The sequence below is a fragment of the Pan paniscus genome, chromosome 2 (assembly GCF_029289425.2).
Source record: "Pan paniscus chromosome 2, NHGRI_mPanPan1-v2.0_pri, whole genome shotgun sequence".
Classification (NCBI taxonomy): Eukaryota; Metazoa; Chordata; class Mammalia; order Primates; family Hominidae; genus Pan; species Pan paniscus.
In genome coordinates, this window is record NC_085926.1 from 148,824,830 (window position 1) to 148,845,915 (window position 21,086).

General features: G+C 40.9%; 1 protein-coding gene across 3 annotated transcripts in view; it reads right to left on the minus strand.

The window, feature by feature from the left end:
• Positions 1 to 490: 490 nt before the first annotated feature.
• The window catches only part of CLRN1 (clarin 1), a 46,916-nt gene continuing 26,320 nt past the window's right edge, over positions 491 to 21,086 (minus strand). The window contains exons 2-4 of one of the 3 annotated variants that reach the window (XM_008951869.5): positions 15,490 to 15,669; positions 14,392 to 14,430; positions 491 to 2,116 (exon numbers count right to left, since the gene is read on the minus strand). In XM_008951869.5, the coding sequence (XP_008950117.1) occupies positions 1,851 to 2,116; positions 14,392 to 14,430; positions 15,490 to 15,669 (485 nt within the window). In that variant the 3' untranslated portion in view covers positions 491 to 1,850. Of the gene's footprint in view, positions 2,117 to 14,391; positions 14,431 to 15,489; positions 15,673 to 17,740; positions 17,910 to 21,086 lie in introns of those variants that run through there. The other 2 variants (XM_008951870.4, XM_024928227.1) reach the window with 2 other exon arrangements.

Here is a 21,086-nt window from a genome sequence, read left to right on the forward strand (position 1 = left end):
TTCCTGCTTTATTTTGTGTGCGGTGTGCTCTGCAGGGACCTTTTGAGTGTCTGTCACAGCCCTGCTTCTCCTTTCCAGCCAGGGAACATGGTGGGTTTGCCTCTTAGTTCCTCATTAGATTTTTCAGCAGCTGCTCCAGGTTTTCCTTCTCTTTCTACGGAACAGAGAACAATTGGAGACTTGTTTTCTAAAGAAAAAAGCCTGGTGTTCGAAGGAGTTTTTCAAAACTCCAAGAAGACAGAGAGGAATCCAATAAGAGTGCAGGGGGTACCTGGCCTTGGGGACCTCCAACCAACTCCTCACGCAGGAGACGGTCCTTGTCCTCCTAGCCCACTCATTTCCAGTGCTTTTGTACTGGACCATTTCAGCTAAAGACTTACAGAACTGGGCTCTAGCCTGTTACCAAAAAAAAAATCCCCTTTGTGGCTAGACTGAATTGTAGTCTTCTAGAAATTGTCCAGGTGTATTTCCTGATTTAAGGGGAAAAACCAGCATCTGGAAACTCGGTGTGTTCTGATGTCTGCTGGCGAATAGCGAATTGACACCAGAGCAAGTTATTTCACAGGTATACGGTTGTTTCATCCTTGTAAATAGTTCCAAAGGGAAACAGTGTTTTATTTTAAGGAGTACTTTCAAACCTATTATATGAGGGCTGCTGAGTACTCAGCACCTGTGGTCAGAGGCCTAGTGATCTGTTCGCTGTCATTCTCTGCTTTTTCCTTGGTGCTTTCTGGAGGACAGCAGGTTGAGGATGAAGGAAGGGTCAGTTCCAGGCTCAGCTGTGGCCTTTAGTCAGCTGCAGATCAATTTGATGGGTAATTCAGGGGAAAAAAAAGTTGACCTGGGTCATGCTTGGTGACAGCCAGACCAAGACCAAGATGACACAGTGATACCGTCATAATCCCAGATTTAATATAATTTTCATAATTGCATATTAGTACTCGAGACACTATAGCTAGAAAAACAGCCCCTAATAAGTCATTTTGCATCAAATGTACTAAGCAGAGATCATTTTTCATGATTCCTCAGTGGTCCTAACAATTATGTTCATTGAAAGTACTGTCGTGAATGTAATTGGGACTCAGGCACAGGAGGAAAAATACCCTAAGCTTGGTTTTTTCTTCTTTTCTTCTTTTAGAGTTTGCAAATTTTGACCAACAGACATGGTTAATAAGACTATGCTTTTTTAAAGCCTATATTTTATATTTATTTTATTTTTTAATTTTGTTAGTGACAGGGTCTCACTTTATTGCCCAGGCTGTAACTCGAACTCCTGAACTCAAATGATCTTCCCACCTTGGCCTCCCAAAGTGCTGGAATTACAGGTGTGAGTCACCACGCCTGGCCTAAGAGTATACTTTAAACAAATTTTTTAAAATGTGTGTTGATACATTTTATAGATGTTCATTTAATACACTACTGTTTTAGGAAAGCGATTGCAGCTCAGTTTTCTGAAATCTGGCAACAAATGTGTGGATATATTAGAAATATTATTTGTTTTTATTAAAATATATTCCATGTGCCTTTGATATCTTTTTGATAGAAAGACATCTTACACACACACACACACACACGCATATATATATGGAGTAACAATTTGTCGATTCTAGTCAACTGCCTTTAACTACCTGGGTCAAGCAATTTCCCACCAGATAAAACAACTTTTCAAAGCCTTCCTTCTGCTTCCCTTACTTTCCAGCCTGTATCCTTAGTACGTAATTTGTAAACATTGTCACGAAGGGTCCTGATGCTTTAATATATGCAGACTAAAAGGATATGCAAAATTAACCACATCTAAAAGTGACCAAAGCAAGTCTACTCCCTTGTAAAATTATAGAAAGGTTTGCCTTTCAGTACATTAGATCTGCAGCTACATTAGTTGTTTCTGCGTCTTTAGATTTTGCAAAAGGGAACTGAAATCCAGCAAGTCGTATTAGGAGCCCATTCACAAAATGAACAAAAAAGCAAAAGAAAACGACCCAGAATGAGGTGGTATATTTTTCACTTTGCGTTTTGTAGACATAAGTCCCTTCTTTATAATTTGCAATTTTTTCTGAGAGGTGGTGGATTTTCACTTCAGAGGCAAACAATATCATGACAAGACAGCCACAGGAGCCTGCAACAGAAGAAACAAGGTGTTGGGACAAATATTTCCTGATTGTAAGGGACAGAGAAGAGGGTCAATGTGTAAACCAAGGAATTCTCTTACCATCATCCCCATTTACATTATCCACACAAAAAATTATTGCATATTTGTAATCATGAGCCTGATTCTTCAGTCTCTAGGTGGTAGGGCTTGGGTTATGGTTCTGCTCTGAGTGAAGAAGATTTGTGTGTGTGTGTAGGAGTGCAGTGGGGGGTAAGGAGGTGGTTAGAATTAAGCTGATCTTACAAAGACTGGGAGATATTCCTCTTTGCATGATGTGAAGGCTGAATTGCTAGGCACTTTAAAGGCATAATGGTGGAATCAGGCTACAAAGCAGCCACTGCTATGATGTGGCTTCAAGAGAAAATATTTCTCTGTACTTCACAGGCCATGCAGGATAAATGCCAATCATGCAGCCTCTTGTGAAAGGCCCCCAGCCTCCTTTCAGAAGGGTTACCACAGCTCCTTCAGCTTTCACTTGGCCACAGCTGCACAAAGGAAAAGGTAGCTATGGATGAGGTATTGAGGTGGCGCACATCTCTATTCTCCTTGTTTGTAACAGAATTCAGATTTTTAGCTAGACATGTGAGTGTCTTGAATTAAGACAGCATTGTTCAACTAAGGGTGGTTGGGAAGTATGGGCGGGATAGTCTTCTTGAACTATACAGGTATTAGGGGCCTGTCCTTTCTTCCCCACTTCCTCCTTCCTGTGGCTGAAATATGGATGCAATGGCTGGAGCCCCAGCATACATTTTGGACCAATGTGGCCCCAGAAATGGAAGCCATATGCTGTGGAAAAACAAGAAAGAGGGAGTCTAAATCCCAGATCCTTGGAGCCTCTGGACCAGCCCTGGACTTCAACCTCTAGATTTTTATGTGTGAGAAAAATAAACATTTGTTTTGTTTAGTACACTATTATTATTTTTCCCCCTCGTCTATCACTCATTGGTAGCCTAATTTTAACAGATGTAGCTGTGATTTCGGTGAGATTGCTGTGGGACAGGGGCACTCCATACTGGCTGGAAGCTGGAAACTCTGGTGAGTGTCTCCCCCGAAGATGGACACTGGGAGACTTCCAGATGGGTGGATGGCACAGGGAGCAGAAGCAGGTGGCAGGAGGGACCAGATCAGGGGCACATAGGATGGCCAGGACTCTACAGTGCTTCCACAGCTACTGTTATATCCCAGGCCACCACAATAGGGTTCCAGTTAATAGGAGACTTGCTGGGATGGTTTTCTACCTTAGGTGAAACCAATTTGGGTTCAAACCCTGATTCCTTTACTTACTATGTAAAAGTAGGCAATTTTAATATTCAGGTCTCAATTTCTTCATCTATAAAAGGTGGCTAATATAAATAAAGCATGATTTGCATTTGGCGTTGTAATTGACACATATAAATGCTTACTAATTGGTAGCTATTCATATGGTTTTTATGGATTCCTTTTTTCTTGCAAGTCCTTATCATAATAGCTTGATTTAGGTCAAACCAATTTGGTTTCAAATCCTGACTCCTCCACTTACAATGTCAAATTAGGTATTTTATTTCAACTCCTCAGCCCACCCCATATCAGGGACACCTGACTACATCAGGGTAGGCAACACAAAAGAATGTATTACAGTGTCTTTTTTTTCTCCAAATACTCTCCCACTAATTTTATGTCTCCTTTAGGACAGGTAAATGCTTTTTACTCTTCAGTTAAAGTTAATCCAAATATCCTAGGAGTGGCAACATAATGGCTTGAGTTTCTATTCATTAATTCACTCATTCATTTATTCTCTAGACTTATATGGGGGATAGTTGTGGAGATTTAAACATTAAAGACAATACTCATGATTTTTGCTCTCATGGAGTATAATTTGGCAGAGGACATAAAATCAATTACTAACCAATTACAGTGCATGTAATCAAGGGATAGTAGAGGGGCTGTTACTGAGAGGGTGGGCAGCATTATGGAAGGTTCCTTAGAAGTAGCCAGAAGGAGCTATAGGAAAAGTTAGCTGAGCAGAGGGAGGCTGGACTGTTGGGGGAGAGTACTGCAGGCAGGAGGAGCTACGGTGCAAGTGACAGCCCCCATTCCTTTCCCAAAGGTCAGGCTGGGTTTGGGGTAGAGGCAGAGATTTGGGGGTAGGAATGAGGGGAGAAGTGAGCAGAAAAGGCAACATCACATTTCTTCTACTTTAGAATTTCACATAGGACTGGCCCATCAGCTTAATCATCATCAAATAATCAAATAATATAATTTTCTTGAAATTTCACTTTCTACCATCCTCAGAGTGGTAGCTGAGAATATTCCTTTGTAAAATTTTGTCAGCCTATTTTTGTATTCTGAGCTTAAAACCAGAGCTCTCCCCTGGCAAAACCATATTATTTCTTTATTGTTAGATCCTAACAAAAAGGCTGCAGTGCTGTTTTCTCTTTATCTTTTATTCGAAAATTGTGGAGAAAATGCCATTCCTTTTACCATAAGAGCCTTCTTTGTCTGAGGAGATGGTGAATTTCAGACAGAAGTGAAACATTATTTCCTGAGCACCTGAAAGGAAAATTCAAGCTCGGTTTCCTTTTCAAGTTGTTAAATATTTTAAAGGTACTGCTTTGTTAAGGAGACAGCATTACAGCAAGGCTGTATTTCAAATTCCTAAAGTAAAAGTTACTTGGGGTGTCATAAGACTCAAAGCCTTTTGCCATAGCTAATATTTCAAGCACACAGCCCCCAAAACAAAGTGTGCTGTCTGGTAGTAGAGAGGACAGTCTGAGATCTTGCTCTGGATTCTAGGGTTGATCACGAGGTCAACGTTGTCGTTTCAGGGACAGAGGATAGAAACCCAGCCTGAGTCTCATAACCTTTCAGTGACTGCTAAGAGATATGAAGGGAGACAACTCAGTGTGAACTTGGGATATTTTTGCTTCTCTCTGTCCATGGCTCTAAAAAAGACATGGGATCAAGGATAACTATTTATGACTTATGGACCAAAAGATACGCATGAAGAGTTTCTCTTTGTGGCATGGCTGCTAAGGCTATAAAAGAAGTGTGTAAGTGATATGAGTGATGTGAGAATAGGACTCAACCTACACTCTTCCAGTATGACCCTTTGAATCCAGCAAGAGGGGCTCCTGCTTTGTGCCCCACATTTAGAGGGTTCTGCTCTGTCTCTCTTCTGGAGAGGTTCCTTCCCACAGCATGAGGAATACTTGAAGTCAATAGAACATACCCATCTGGCATGCCTGACTCACATTTTAGTCCATACTCCTGGCACCCTGGAATTGACTTCGTAAATAGCCCTGAGCCCATTTTCAAGACCTATGTGGTCATTTCTCCTGGGTCAGTCCTCCCATGGTCAGAGGGTGGCTGAGGAATAGTTGTTTCAAGAGGCATGGTCAGAGCTTGGATACATGGTGCAATGTCCACACACCTATGCTTGAGGCTCTTTACTGTGTGCAGTGGAGCCAGGCAGGGGAAGAGAAGTGGGTTTTCATTCATACTCTTGCCCAAGACTTCACAAACGGTAGGATCAGTCCTACATGTCTCTCTCCTCTTTTTCCCAGTTATCCATGTACACCAAGAGCCCAAATTCACACGGTGCCAGTTGGACAGATTCCTTATGTGTCTGTCTATCTGACCAACACTGCTCCTGCTCCCAAGAAAGGTTAGAATAGGCCAGGACTGTGGAAATCCTGCCAGACCTTGCTGGAGCTATAATTTGGAGTATAACCAGGCACAAGGCCCAGGTTTTGCTGCCCAGTGTCTTACTCAATGACCTACAGCAATTTTTCCTTTCATCTGTCTGATTTCCCCACCATCTGGCTGGTACTGTAGGTTTTTTTTTTTTCTTCCTTTTAATGACTTTGATTACTGAGTTAATTTCTGACTGAATAGGATAGCTGAGTTATAGGGCTGTCACACCATGAATGATCAGTCAATTAACAAACGTTTGTAATGTGCTAGACACTGCACATTCATGACTCTCCTCTGACAGCTGTCTGAGACTGCAGAATTGAGCACTGGTCTCCTCCAGTCCTTACTATATGGGGAACGTAGGACATGGCCAATGAGGGTTGCTTCTTCATCCCTGAATGACCCTGAGGGCACCTATGCTTTTATGAGTGGGAACTCCCTGCCAGGATCTGTGGGAATCCAGAGGTCCTATGGGTTTGGGTCCTCGAAGGGGAAGAAATCTCTGAAATGTTATGAAATGTTATCCTATGATCAGTAAGATCATATTTTTGGAAATAATAATCTGGAATTTCAATTCCATTTAAAGTAATGATCAGCATTTTCAGAAAGCTTTCAACACATCATCTTCAATTGTCTTATAGGTGACAGATATTAGGGGCATTTCATTGCCAATATAGAATGATAAATTGATAATTTCCTTTTCAAGGAATACTGAGAGATGATAAATAGGTGTGGGAAAGCCACAACTTTACAAGTGTAGGTGTTAATTTTCTCTAAAATTATGTAAATGTCACTAGAAAGTTAGTAATTGAAAGTAAGGTCACCAGCAATGATTTCTTCCCCAAATAGAAGTTGTTCTGACTCTACACTGCTCCAGAGACCGATGGCTACCATCTAAAAAGGGACAGAGGGACAAGTGAAGTGAGTTAATACCAAAGGGTAGATTTTGAGATTGTGATGGCAAGCAATTTGGTCATGTGTTTCCAAAGGATAGATGTAGATGAAGGAATAACACCATTGGGTCTAGCCTTTTCACTTTATCTTCTGTAATGGAAAGTTGAAGAGCCCATATCTAACCTAAGTTTTACAAATGTTGTATTATTGAGAAGGATGATTAATGCAAAGAAGAAATGGTCTAAAAATACAATGTTTATCTAATTTGAATTTATTTTCGGAAATATGTCTGAAAATATGACATTTTCAGAAGATTATCATTTGTTACCAGAAAATATGCAGCTACTTCTGTTTTATTCACTTATTCAACAACTATTTATCGAGTGCCTGTTGCACTGTTGTGGGAACTGGGGGTACAGCACTAAATGAAACAGGTACAAATCCCTTTCTTCACAGAGCTCTCAGTGATGGAGACAATGGAAAGGGAGAGAGAGGCAATAACTTGATAAGTACATTCAATGGTTTATCAGAGTGTGATATATATTAAGGAGAATAAAATAAAGCAGAGAGGGGGGATAGGAAGGCTGGGGAGGGATGGCCAGGGGAGGCCTCATAGGGAATATAACATTTAAGTGTATCTTGAGAGATGTGAGGGAGTGAGAAGGTAGATATTTGGAGGAAGATTATTTCAGGCTGAAGGAAGAGTGAATGCAAAGGAAGTAGGTGGTTTGAGTGAAGAGGGGAGGAAGGTAAGGGATAGAAAGAGGTAAGCTGTCTGTGTGTGTTTCTGAAGTGGATACATCAAGTGGTGCTTTGGAGGTCAAAGCAAGGACTTGGGTTGTGACTGTAAATGAAACAGAAGAGAAGACGTACATTCTGAGTAGGATAAGAATCTCTTTGCAACTGTGATAGAAAATGATTAAGCATTTCCTTGCACAAGGTCATAGCTGGGCCATGTACAAAATAAATGAAACACAGTCCTCCTACCACACCCTGGACATGAATGACCTGGAATGTGATTCCTCACAACACTGCCCCTTTAGCCACTGCCCTGCATATGAGAATGAAATTCTTTGCCCATTGCCAACATCAGCTGTCTAACATTACTTCTCTTTTCCTTCTGTGGCCTCTTTTCTAAGTTCTATGCTGAGAAACTAGCAGAATATATTCATTACTGGGTTTTCCTGCCACAAATCCTTTATTCTTCCTCAGGCTCTGCGGCTTTGATGACTGGACATCCCTGTGTCTCTTTCTTGAACTCCTGAAAAACAGCTCCTTCATAAGGATTGGCGTAGAGATAAGATGCAGATTTTTTTTCATCACCAATTGCAGAATAATGTGCCCCAGACATATTTCAGAGTCCAGGGTATTATTCATACTGAAACTGATATATAATGTAACTGTTCTGTTTTTGAACTGTTCTTTATTTTCTTGTCTTTGTGTATATGAATGTGCTATGTTCCATGCCATAGCTGTAATTATCATAATTAATTAGGCCCATACTAGGAGCGTCCTCTTTTTAAAGAAAGGCAGCAATTTTGTTTGCCCTGCTTGGCATAACTCATAGCAGACACTATGTGTAAGAGAAGGCATAACTCATGACGCTATGTGTAAGAGAAGCTATATGTAAGAAAGCCTATATATAAGAGAATAATTATAATCATTGCAAATGGTAACAAATACAATTTGCAATAAGTCCACATTTTGGTGGTTTTTATCACCTCCAAAAGGCCTGAACCAATACGTTTCATGTCATTCTCAGAGAGTATTCACAGAACTGCTAGGATATTCTACCACTGATCCATGTCAAGTCTGCCAGCTGGCCTACTCCCTTTTACATGCAGATCTAGGTAAGACTCTCTCCCATCAACTGGGAAACATCTAGAATGGAATATATAAAAGGCCCCCACTCAAATATCACTGCCGCAACTAAAAACTATGAATCTAATTGCTTCTATACTCAGCTCCCTCTTTTTTGGTTCTCTCTCTTCCTCTACCTCCTTAAGTTCTCTCTCTCTCTTTCTCTTTCTCTCTCTCTCTCTCTTCCACTGTATTATAAATCTTGAGGGAAGTTTTTTCACCCCCTTTTCCCTATTCTGCCTTCTCCTGCCCGCACCTCTATTACAGGTGGCCACCTTTACAAAAAGCTCACTGCTGATGGTAATCTTGAAACATTCCCTCTGGGACACTCATAATCTCCCAGTTTTCCTTTTTCCTCTTTTTCTTTGGATATTGCTACTCAGTGTCGTTTGCTGGCTTCTCCTCCTCCTAAACCAAAAAATTAACTGTCAGTGTTCTTCAGGAATTGGTCCTACGTCAGTTTTTGTTTTTTTATTTTATTTTATTATTATTATACTTTAAGTTTTAGGGTACGTGTGCTCAATGTGCAGGTTAGGTACATATGTATACATGTGCCATGCTGGTGTGCTGCACCCAATAACTCGTCATTTAGCATTAGGTATATCTCCTAATGCTATCCCTCCCCGCTCCCCCCACCCCACAACAGTCCCCAGAGTGTGATGTTCCCCGTCCTGTGTCCATGCATTCTCATTGTTCAATTCCCACCTATGGGTGAGAACATGCGGTGCTTGGTTTTTTGTCCTTGTGATAGTTTACTGAGAATGATGATTTCCAATTTCATCCGTGTCCCTACAAAGGACATGAACTTATCATTTTTTATGGCTGCATAGTATTCCATGGTGTATATGTGCCACATTTTCTTAATCCAGTCTATCATTGTTGGACATTTGGCTTGGTTCCAAGTCTTTGCTATTGTGAATAGTGCTGCAATAAACATACGTGTGCATGTGTCTTTATAGCAGCATGATTTATAGTCCTTTGGGTATATACCCAGTAATGGGATGGCTGGGTCAAATGGTATTTCTAGTTCTAGATCCCTGAGGAATCGCCACAATGACTTCCCCAATGGTTGAACTAGTTTACAGTCCCACCAACAGTGTAAAAGTGTTCCTATTTCTCCACATCCTCTCCAGCACCTGTTGTTTCCTGACTTTTTAATGATTGCCATTCTAACTGGTGTGAGATGGTATCTCATTGTGATTATGATTTGCATTTCTCTGATGGCCAGTGATGGTGAGCATTTTTTCATGTGTTTTTTGGCTGCATAAATGTCTTCTTTTGAGAAGTGTCTGTTCATGTCCTTCACCCACTTTTTGATGGGGTTGTTTGTTTTTTTCTTGTAAATTTGTTTGAGTTCATTGTAGATTCTGGATATTAGCCCTTTGTCAGATGAGTAGGTTGTGAAAATTTTCTTCCATTTTGTGGGTTGCCTGTTCACTCTGATTCTTTTGCTGTGCAGAAGCTCTTTAGTTTAATTAGATCCCATTTGTCAATTTTGGCTTTTGTTGACATTGCTTTTGGTGTTTTAGACATGAAGTGGTCCTAGGTCAGTTTTTATCTATGTGCATTCTCTCCCTAGGTGATCTCATCCAATTTTATTGCTTTACATATCTATATCCGAATAATGCCCAAATGTACATCTTTCTTCTAGACCTCTTCACTGAACTCCAGATTCATGTAACTGACTATTTACTTGACATCTCCACTTGGTGGTCTCATAGCAACTCAGACTCGATGTGCCCCAAATGGAACACATGATTTTTAGTGCTGAGCTCTTCTCCCCACCCCTTTCTTGCCCTAAACTGCAAGCCTGCTCCTCCCTTGTCTTATCCATAATGCCACCACTATTTATTAGTTGCATAAGCTACCTGAAAAACATTTTGAATGTACTTTCAGAATGTTTTTAGAATCCATTCATCTTTTTCCATCTCCAATGTGATGGTATTGTCTTTCACCAGACATTTCTTAAAGAGGTAAATCAGCTATCAGATATCTTTTTAAAATCTTTCAAAAGGTTTTCATTGCAATTAGAATCAATTCTAAAAGACTTACCATGGTTAATGTTTAAGGTCCAACATTAACTGGTATCAACTGATCTCTCTAACCTCATTTTTTCCTTGTGCCATTTCCCCTCACTACCCAGCACCTAGCCACATTGGCCTTCTTTCGGTTCCTACAACAAGCAGACCTCTTTCCCGAGAGTCTTCAGTGTGCTTTCTCTTCTACTTGGGACGTTCTGTGAAGGTTCTCAGTTCCTTCTTAGCTTTAGAACTCAGCTATTGGAGCAGTCTTCCCTGACCACCATCTCAAAGCCAGGTCTCTGCTATCTTTCTCTTTCATAGCAACTTGTTTATCACCCTCATTGTAATTATTGCAAACTGTAATCACTTAATTATTTATGTACACTTTTGAAATTAGATGAGATTTTTTAAAAGGTGTCTGATAGATGATTTACCTCTTTAAGAAATGTCTGGTGAAAGGCAATACTATTGTATATTATAGCAACCTGTTTATCACCCTTATTGTAATTATTGCAATCTGTAATCACTTAATTATTGATATACACTTTTGTTTGACTCTCCCACTAGACAACAAGCTCCGTGAAGACAGCATTGTGTGCCTGATTCACTGTGGGATCACCAGTGCCTATTATAATGGCTGGCACATAATGGGCACTCAGTCAATGTTTGACAAATACGTGAAATATATTCACTTATATTGCAACCCTTAGCACTGGCTACAAATTAGAATGACTCCAGAGAGCTTAAGGTAAAATAGCAGTGCCCAAGCCCTACCCCCCCAGAGACTATAATTTAATTAGTGTTGTGTGAGACCTGAGATCAGTAGTTTTAGAAAGTTCTTCAGATGATTCTAATGTACAGTCAAAGAAGCGAATCACTGCCCAAAATGAACTATGGGGGATGATGAAGGTATTACTAAAATCCTACCTTGGGAAAAAGACTTCTCAGCATCAATTTATAAATGACAAGATGAGAAAGAGCAAATTGGCTGACTTGCATGGGTTTCATGCAACAATATTACATGGAGAATGCTGAGGAATACGAGCTAAACTGGAGGTTATGAGAGTGGAAGAAATGTCTGGTTCAGGAGGCAACAGAATATGAAGCCATAAGTATGAGCCAGCTGTGTGACTGAAGCCTTTGCTGGCCTGGTCCAATGGGTTGCTTTCTTTCCTTTTCTACCTGCAGGGTCTGGCATGCACCACATCGGGAGACATAAGGAGATGCCCATAGCAGTACTCTGGGCAGTGTGGAAAGGTCCAGATAGACAATTGGGAGGACTTCTTTTCCCTTCCCTTCCCTTTCCCCTTTCTACATGCCCCAGGATGCCAAGTCTTGGGTGCCCATCCAGCAGGGAAGTAGACAGTTGAAGAAATGACCATAGAATGACTTCAGCACAAGGAGCGGGGAAGCTTAGGGAACCTGAATGTGAGTAGGGAGGAGAAAAAGAGAAAAGAGGTCCAAGGAGGAAAGCATTTTTCTTCTCTGCTGACAGTGAGCACTGCCACCTGGGCAGCACACACTGTCAAGAGAAACAAGGGAAGAGAACCAGTCAGTGGAAGACAGCTGACTTCTGGGGTCTCTTAATGGAATGTGACTCGTACGTGAAATAAAGGACCCCAATACAGTCTCTGGCCTCTGAGTGTGCGACGCATTGGCTCACATTTAGAATGTTTGGGATAAGGGCTACAAACCTACACTTACACAATTGGGTCTTAGAGCCAGGGTCTGCATGGACATTACAACTGTGAATAAACACCTTCCAAAGTTCCAAGGGCTTCTGGGTACCATATGAGATTTAAGGGGAATGAGGAAGTCTGTGATTCCAAAGTGACCTGTTTATCCCCAGAGGTCACAAACTGCCAGTCCATCTGACCCTCAAACATGTTTTATTGTTGTAACGGTTTTTTTTTGAGTTATTGAACATTTTGATATTTAAAAATAAGTATTGGGGGCTTAGAAAAACACTGGGTGATCTAAAAACACTGGCCTTTATCCTCTGCAAGACACAGATCTGGAGCTGGCTCCTTCCCTTCCTTTCTCCCCTTCTCTTCCTTCCCTGATTCACAAACCTTTATTGAGCCCATGCTTTTACAACAAATTTGAAGGTGGGTGAGACAGAATAGAATGCAGGCACAGGTCCTGATCATTCCTGCATATATTTGTGTGCTCAGGTTCTCCTTGCATTAGGCCTGGCCAAAGGCAGAGATAGGATCTGGGATTTTGATTAAATTCTGTATTCTCTGAGTCATCTTGCTTTTCAAATGCTGTTAGTTTGGTCGTCTGTCAGAACTGTCAAATAATTTGTCTTCCAAGTGCGCTGTTCTTCAGAATTTCATTCAGAAGCTGGAGCGCTAGACGGCTGTGCTGCTAATGAGCTGTTGTGTCTCACCTTCACTCCAGCTTTGCTTTTCTCTGCTTTATGATGGCAGGTCAAGACTCCCCAAACTAGTTCTGCCTTTTCAGCTGTTTTCTGTCAAACATGAGCACCAGGGGGAGAGAGAAGACGAGAAAAGAAAAGGGAGAAAGGCCCACACCTTCCACTTCACTTGTAGTTCTCCCTGGTGGCAGCAACTGGGGAGTTTCCAGCCCTTTCCCACACCCAGAAACCCCTCATGGTGTCCCAGTGCCAAGTCCTCAAGGTCTGAGACACAATGCTCTGGGGCCTCTCCTCAAGCTTCTAGGTTCTGGCAATGCCAAACTCTTTTGTTGGTTCCCCCAAGCCCTAGGGGTGGTAGCTGCTTTCTGACATTACCATCTTGGAGTTACCTCGGAGTCTCCTTTTTGTTTGTCAGTCCACCAACACCTGTTGAACCAACTACCTGTAGTTCAAACTTGAGCCAGCCTCAGAATCTCCTGAAGGGAGATTGTTAAAATACAGATGGCCATCCTCCCCCAGACCCCCAAGTTTCTGATTCAGTGGGTCTGGGGTAGGGCCTGAGAATTTGCTGCTTTATCAGGTTTCCAGATGATGCAGACGCTGCTCATCTGGGAACTCCAGTTTGAGAACCACTGCTTTACATTCCTTCTGTTAAAATTGTGTGTAATGGTCATCAGTAAAACAGCACACCACCTGGATCCACCAGTTTGGTTTTGGATGTTTGGTGAGCAGAAGTAATCCCAACTCTCTCTTCTCATCTGGACTTTCACATGTGATTGAATCACTTTCTCGTTCAGTCTGCCTACACCCTGAGCCTGTGCTCTTGGCTCTTCAGCTCTGATTGCAAAGCCCTTGGCCTTTGTTTACGATATTCCATCCCTCTCCTCACTGGCTCATGTCCTATTGCTTCAAAGCGCCTGTTCTACCAGTTCCATCTCATCTGAATTCTGATTGCTGAAACCTGTTCTGTCTAAGTGACCAAGTTAATATCTCCTTTCTAGGCTTGCTGTTTCAAGTCAGCATATTCGTATTGAATTGTCTGCTGTGTACAGAGCTTCATGCTGAATGCTTTTGTTAGAGATACAAAGATGTAAAAGGCTTAGACTCTTCTGTTATAGGATAATCATCTGTACAATTTAAAACTGTATTATATACTTGTGAAAAATCTAAAGAAAATATTAGCAGAATCTCCACTGGAGAGATCTGCATTGGATGGGTGAATAATGTGATTAGCAGAATGTGGATGGGGTGAGACCCTAAGCAGTGTGCACAAGTAACAATGAACAGAGGCTACACTGCGAGTGACCTCCTGTTAACTACAGGGCTTTGTTTTATATAGAGAGAGATCTATACACGTTTGTGGCTGGGGTTGAATTGTGTGAGAGAAGGGAGTAGTGTCAAGAGCAAGAAAGTACCTTGAGCCTGGTGCCTGGTAGCTGGCAGCCAAAGGGCAACTTCAGGAGAAAAAGAAACAGTCGAATAGAGATTTTCATTACATTGTTTGCTTTGTGTGAGTTGTTATCGTTCTGTATCCCTCCATGAAACCATCAATAAAATTACTTGCCTCCCAGGAATCTGACAAAGTGTTGGATCTTTTTGCAAAGTTAGAATAGGGTGAAGTCAGAGATCTCCTACAGAACAGCTACATATAAATTATACACACATTTTTCATTTTCTCGTCTTTCTCCTTCTCCCACTTGCAGATAGTAAGCACCATTTGGCACAGACTGGGTTTTATATTCTTTTCCATCAGCCCTAGCTATTGAGTAGCACATGTTTATTGATGAACTAATTTCTGGCTTTAGAGTTTATCCTTGCCCAGATACACCTAGCATTAGGCTACACAAAGTGTCTACAGGCTTGAATATGGCTGCTCATATGTGGGTGGAACACTGGCCCTTTACTCTTTTTTGATGCCATTTATTTATTTTTATTATTATGTATAAATAATAGCACATTATTGAACACTAAGAAATATTGAAAAGTATGAGCAAAATAAAAGTCCCCCATAGTGTCATGGGTCAGAGACAACCATGACCAACAGATTGGAGTCTGTATTGTCTGTCTATCTATCTATCTATGTATCTATCTATCTCTTTCTTTCATATATATATATATATATATATATCCCCCATATATACATATATGTATTTTATATGTATATTCCCTATATTTTATATATATAATCAAATTAGGTTCACGATGTTTATATAAGTTTACATACTGCTTTTCCCATGTAACTTTTTGAGACAAGCATTTATCCTCTTGATTACATCTTCAAAAATATAATTTAATGTCAGCATCACAGTTATTCATATAGATGTCCATAAAGTATTTATTGAACTCTCTACTGTTGAGCAAGTGTGGTATTTCCACACTTTTTGTTATTATATATAATACTACAGTGTTCATCCATGTATATATGTTAAGATTATAACTTTATATTTAGGTAGACGGTCTTTTTGACATATTGAAAAGCACATTTGTCTTCAGAGGTAGAATTTTGTACTTACCTGAAATGAAGCTCAAAAGGTACAACCCTAGGGGACCATGCAGAGTTTCAAAAGGTTTTCCAAAAGCATTGTACATGAAGAAGGCTGTCCCCACCATGGTTAACACAATAAGGATGGCAGAGAAGAGAATGACATTGACATGGATGCTCACTGGGATTGCTTTGAGCAAATCTGGAAAAACTGAAGATAAGACAAAACTAGGGTTAGAAGAAGTTTCATTAGCAGTAGTCTGCAAGTATAATTTTAAAAATCAAATCTCTCTTTTTTAATTTCAAACATCACTAAAATCCTTCTGATGAATACATTCTCACTTACTAATTTATAAGGGGTTTACAAAAGGTTTAAAGATAGGATCATTTTATAGAGTTTACCAGTAAAAATTAGCAAAGAGGAGATTTGAGGTAATTTATTTTCTGTGCTTGGTCATATGTAATGATTTAAACAAATAAGTGCTGGCTTTATAACCCAAATCTGTACATTTTAATAACCAAGCCTTTAATGACCTTTCTCAGTAGTCATTTAAAAAAATCTATCTTAACTTGCAATGATATTTTAAGTTTGGAGATATCTGGGGATATCTGGGGAGTTCAAACATTAGGAAGTTTTCATATTTACTTTGTTACAAAAAAAATTGTTTCTAGTCTACACCAAGATTAAAGAATGGAGATATTTTCAGTCAACTTCAATATTTTAATGTAGCACAAAGCTGTGGGAAAATAATTTCTGGTACTATGGGAAATATTTCAATGTAGAAAACACGCCAAATCTATTTCTAGATTTTGTGTTCAGGGCAAGTTTTTCTTGTTTGCAGAGAAAGCGAAACCCTACATTTTAGGGCTTCTTTCATCTGGTGAGGCATCAGCATGCTTGGCATCAGAAAATCTGGCAGGACCAATCTGGAGAAGTTTAATTCTGTTCATTTTAGTTCCCCAAACATGTATCAAGTGCTTAAGTTATTAACTGAGCACCTACTATGTGCCAGGCATTATTCTAGGTGTTGGAAGTAGAGCCATAAAACAAGATGGACAAGATTCCTGTTGTCTCACAGAGCTTATAACCTAATGGGAGAAGACAGACCATTAGAAAGTAAACAAACAAATAAACGTGATAGCTTATCTCCAAAAATGGCCACAATCAATGCTTTTCCCCTTTTACACACGTGTCGCTTCTCATTTAAGAGGTATAATTTTTTCTCCAATGCCTTTGAACTTGTATTGGCCTTTGATTGTTTGACCTCCTGAATATGGCAGCAGAAGTACATTGTGCCAGTTCCAGGCCTGTTTGATAAGAGAACCAGCAGTCTCTGCTTTTTTTTCTTTTGGAAGCCTGAGTTGCCAAGAAGTCCAGGCTACTCTTCTGGAGAAAAAGGCTGCCTGGAGGAGCACTGAGGCACCAGACACACAAGGGAAGAAGCTGTCCTGGATGTCAAGCCCAGAAAAGATGACTCCAACCCAGTTGCTATGTAACTGCAACAGTTAGGAGAGACCCTATCAAGAACTGTCTGGGTGAATTAGTAAATTTTTGTTTTAAGCCCCTGAACTTTATAGGAGAGCTGTTATCCAGCGGTATCAATGACAGAAGTGTAGAAATTTTAGGCAGACGGGGCAGGTCCCTGGAAAAACCTCACTTTTGAGCTGAAAAGCCTGAAACCCGCAGCCCAAAGTGAGAACTTCCATCCCTGTGTGCCCGCTCTTTCCCAATTGGTTCTTTATGAATAATGTCTTTTTACCAATAGAATGTTGCCTTTTCCAAAATTATGTATGGCCTGCCCCACCACCTATCCTCTGCCTATAAACACCCCAGACTCAGCCAGTAGAGAGAAGTGGCTGGACATCAGAGAGAGGAAACTTGACTTCAGAGATGGTGACTGGACATTGGAGAGATGTGACTTGACTTCAGGGGAGAGTGACCTGCCCTTCCCATTCCCTTTTCAGCTTCTCTCTCTGCTGAGAGCCACTTTCATTGCTAATTCTCTGCATTCACCATCCTTCATGCATTCACCATCCTTCAGTGCATCTGTGTGACCTCATTCTTCTTGGGCACCAAACAAGAATGCAGGATGCACAAATTGTGGGTACCCAAAAAGACTGTCACCCTGGCCCTTTGCCCTCACTGGCAGAGGGCAGCCACCCTACATGATGAAGCAAAGGGCCCACTGAGCTGACAACACACTGCTGTCCACAGATGGCAGAGCTACGAGAGCATTGTAACACACCCTCTGGGGCCCTGGGGTTGCAGGCATCCCTATCTGGTTGCTGCTGCAGGGCCTGCATGGAGTTTACTCCTCACAGCACTAAAGCAGCCAGCTGGTTCCTGCACGTGTTCACTCGTGTGCTCCCTCCTGCAAGAGGTTGAGCAGGGCAGGCTGAGTAAATGGGGTACCCCTGTTGGGAGTCCCATGAAGGGGTCAAGAAAATAGCCTGCATCAACAACAAGATAGTTTCAGATAGTGACACATATGATGGAGAAATAAAATAGGGTAATGGGATTTTGAGTGATCTCTGAGTGGATGGGTGTGGTCAGGAAATTGACAGGAGCTGACACCTGAATGTTGAGAAGGAAATCACCCTTTAAAGATCTACAGAAAGAACTTTCCAGGGAAAAGAAGCACAACTGAGGCAGGAATGAGCCAGTGCAGTGGAGCCTGGTGAACGGTGGGGAGGCAGAAGTGGGATTATTGTGCTGGGATAAGATTGTTGTACCCACTGGATCCTGGCCTGTTGACCATGGCGAGGAGTTGGCTTTTTATTCTAAATTTATTAGGAAGCCACTAGAGAGTTTTAAGTAGGAGAGGAACACAGTCTCCTTCATAATATTAAAAGATCATTCTGAATGCTGACTATTGATCACAAGGGGGTGGGGAAGGACAAATGTCCAGAGATCTAAGGGAGGCTATTTTCAGAGGTGAGAGATGGGGGCTGGCCTACGGCGGGAGAGGTTGTCAGATTTGGGATACATTTTGGAGATGGAAGATAGGACTTGTTAAAAAAAAAAGAATCCAGGCCGGGTGCGGTGGCTCACGCCTGTAATCCCAGCACTTTGGGAGGCTGAGGCGAGTGGATCACGAGGTCAGAAGGCTGAGGCAGGAGAATTGCTTGAACCCAGGAGGCAGAGGTTGCAGTGAGCCAAGATCCCACCACTGCACTCCAGCCTGGGCAACAGAGGGAGAATCCGTCTCAAAAAAAAAAAAAGAAGAGTCAAGGATTACTTCAAATTTTTTGTCCTGAGCAACTGAATAAATGGTGATGCTGTTAACTGAGATAGACTAGTAGAAGAGACAGGCTTGGGCCCCAGGATGGGAAGTGATGCGAGAGTTCTGTCTTAGATATTTTACATTTGAGTTACCTTAAAACCTCCAAGTAGAAATGTCAAATAGGATTTATGTTTCTGGAGGTCCAGGGAGAAGACTGGGGTGTTAAAGAGGACTGGGGCTAGGGTAAGGCAAACAAGGTGCCTAGGGTGGAAAAGGTAAGGTGGTAGTCACCCTCCAGGGCCAGTCCTGCACTTGCATGGGCCTGATAAAGAATGTTTCCTTAAACTTTATGTGCTAGGTGCCTCAATGACCTCTCCCTAGTCCTAGCCCTAGTATTTAAACCCATTGGAACAGACATCCCAAGGAGATGAACCCAGGGAGAAGCTGTAGTTCAAGAGAGAAGCCCTGGGGCTCCCCCATGTCTACAAGCACAGAAGAGGAGAAAACCCAACCAAGAAGACTGGGAAAAGAGTAATTTGTGAATTAGGAGCAGACCCATGAGTGAGACAGCAGGGAAGCAAATGGAAAAAAAATGTTTCAAGGAGGAGTAAGTAGTCATCTGTACAAATGCATGCCTCATGGCCACAACACTCTACTCCTGACCACATGCTGGAAGGGGGCCAGGAGAGAAAGTTTCATTGGGTCAGAACAAGCCCTTTGCCACTGCTGGATGTAATTAACTAACTACATATGTACATACATGAAATAAGCTTAGTGCTATCCAATAGGGAGCATCCTCTTCGTAAATACAGAGGTGTTTGGATCCTGATGGTGTTTACCAGTGTCCTCACTCAGGAGTCATGGCCAGGTCATTTGACTGCTGATGTTTAGTTGCACTACATTTCCTTTATCTTCTCACAATCAGAAAAATGCACATTAAAACTATGAGATACCATTTTCAATACATCATGTTTACAAAGATGAAAACATTTAGCAATATCCTGTGTTAGCTAGGGTATGGGGAAATGGGGACCCTTGTGCATTTTTCTTGGGAGTGTAAATTGTTATAACCTCCTTTGAGGCAGCAGGGCAATCTATAAAGCATTAAAATGCACATACCCTTTAGCTCAGCAATTTAACTTTCAGGATTTTATCCTATGAATATTTTTGCACATGAATCCACTAAAGTATTACAAGGATATTCATTGCAGCATTTCTTGATAATAAGAGGTTGGAAATAACGTACATGTTTAGCAGTAGCATATTCATACAATGGAATATTAGTCAATGATTACAAAGAATGAAGCAAATCTATAACAACATGTATGGAATTATTCATCAAAATGTGATGTGAGGTGAAAAAACAAGCCAAATAAATGAAGACATATGTGTACCACTCTGCTATTTGGGAAAAAAGCCAAAAGGGAATGTGAATAATAATAAATATTAATAGTTATTTAAGCACTTATCTGATTTAATTCTCTCAACAGCCCTATGAGATAGATACCATTATTAAAAACTGAGGCACAGAGGCATGTACCATGACCAAGATTTATACTTAGTGAGTGGCATAATAGGAATTTGAATTCATGTTCTCACTCTTAACCACCTTGTTACAGCCACCTTAGGGACTGGCATGTGTGTCTAGGCAGAGACTATTTGTACAAAAGTGGTAACATTGCTTCTGGGAAGGGAGACTAAGGAACAGCTCACTACGTACCTTTTTGTACTAAATTTTTTTTTTTTTTACTTTTCTGCAAGCATTGTCTATTCAATGAATACAAAAATACTTTTTTTAATAATTGGAAGGATAAATGAAGACATAAAAATTCCAATGACTGTAATAGATTAAAAGAAATTTAAGAGACATATTAATAAAATGTAATGTATGGCTATTGTTTCTGAATCTGGTTTGTGATTTGAACAGACCATTTCTTTTTTTTTTTCTTTTTTCACTTTTTATTTTTTTATTTTTATTTTTTATTATTATACTTTAAGTTTTAGGGCACATGTGCACATTGTGCAGGTTAGTTACATATATATACATGTGCCATGCTGGTGCGCTGCACCCACTAACTCGTCATCTAGCATTAGGTATATCTCCCAATGCTATCCCTCCCCCCTCCCCCCACCCCCCACCCCACAACAGTCCCCAGAGTGTGAGGTTCGCCTTCCTCTGTCCATGTGATCTCATTTGAACAGACCATTTCTAAGAAGACGATTTTGAGATAGCGAGGGAAAATTGGACATGGACTGAGTATTAGATGATATTTTATCATTGTTATAGATTTTATTGGTTATGTTAATGGTGTTGTGGTTGCACTTTTAAAAGTCCTTATTGGTTAAAAATGATACGGATGAATGGATGGCTGGATGGCTGGATGGATAGATAAAGATAAAATAT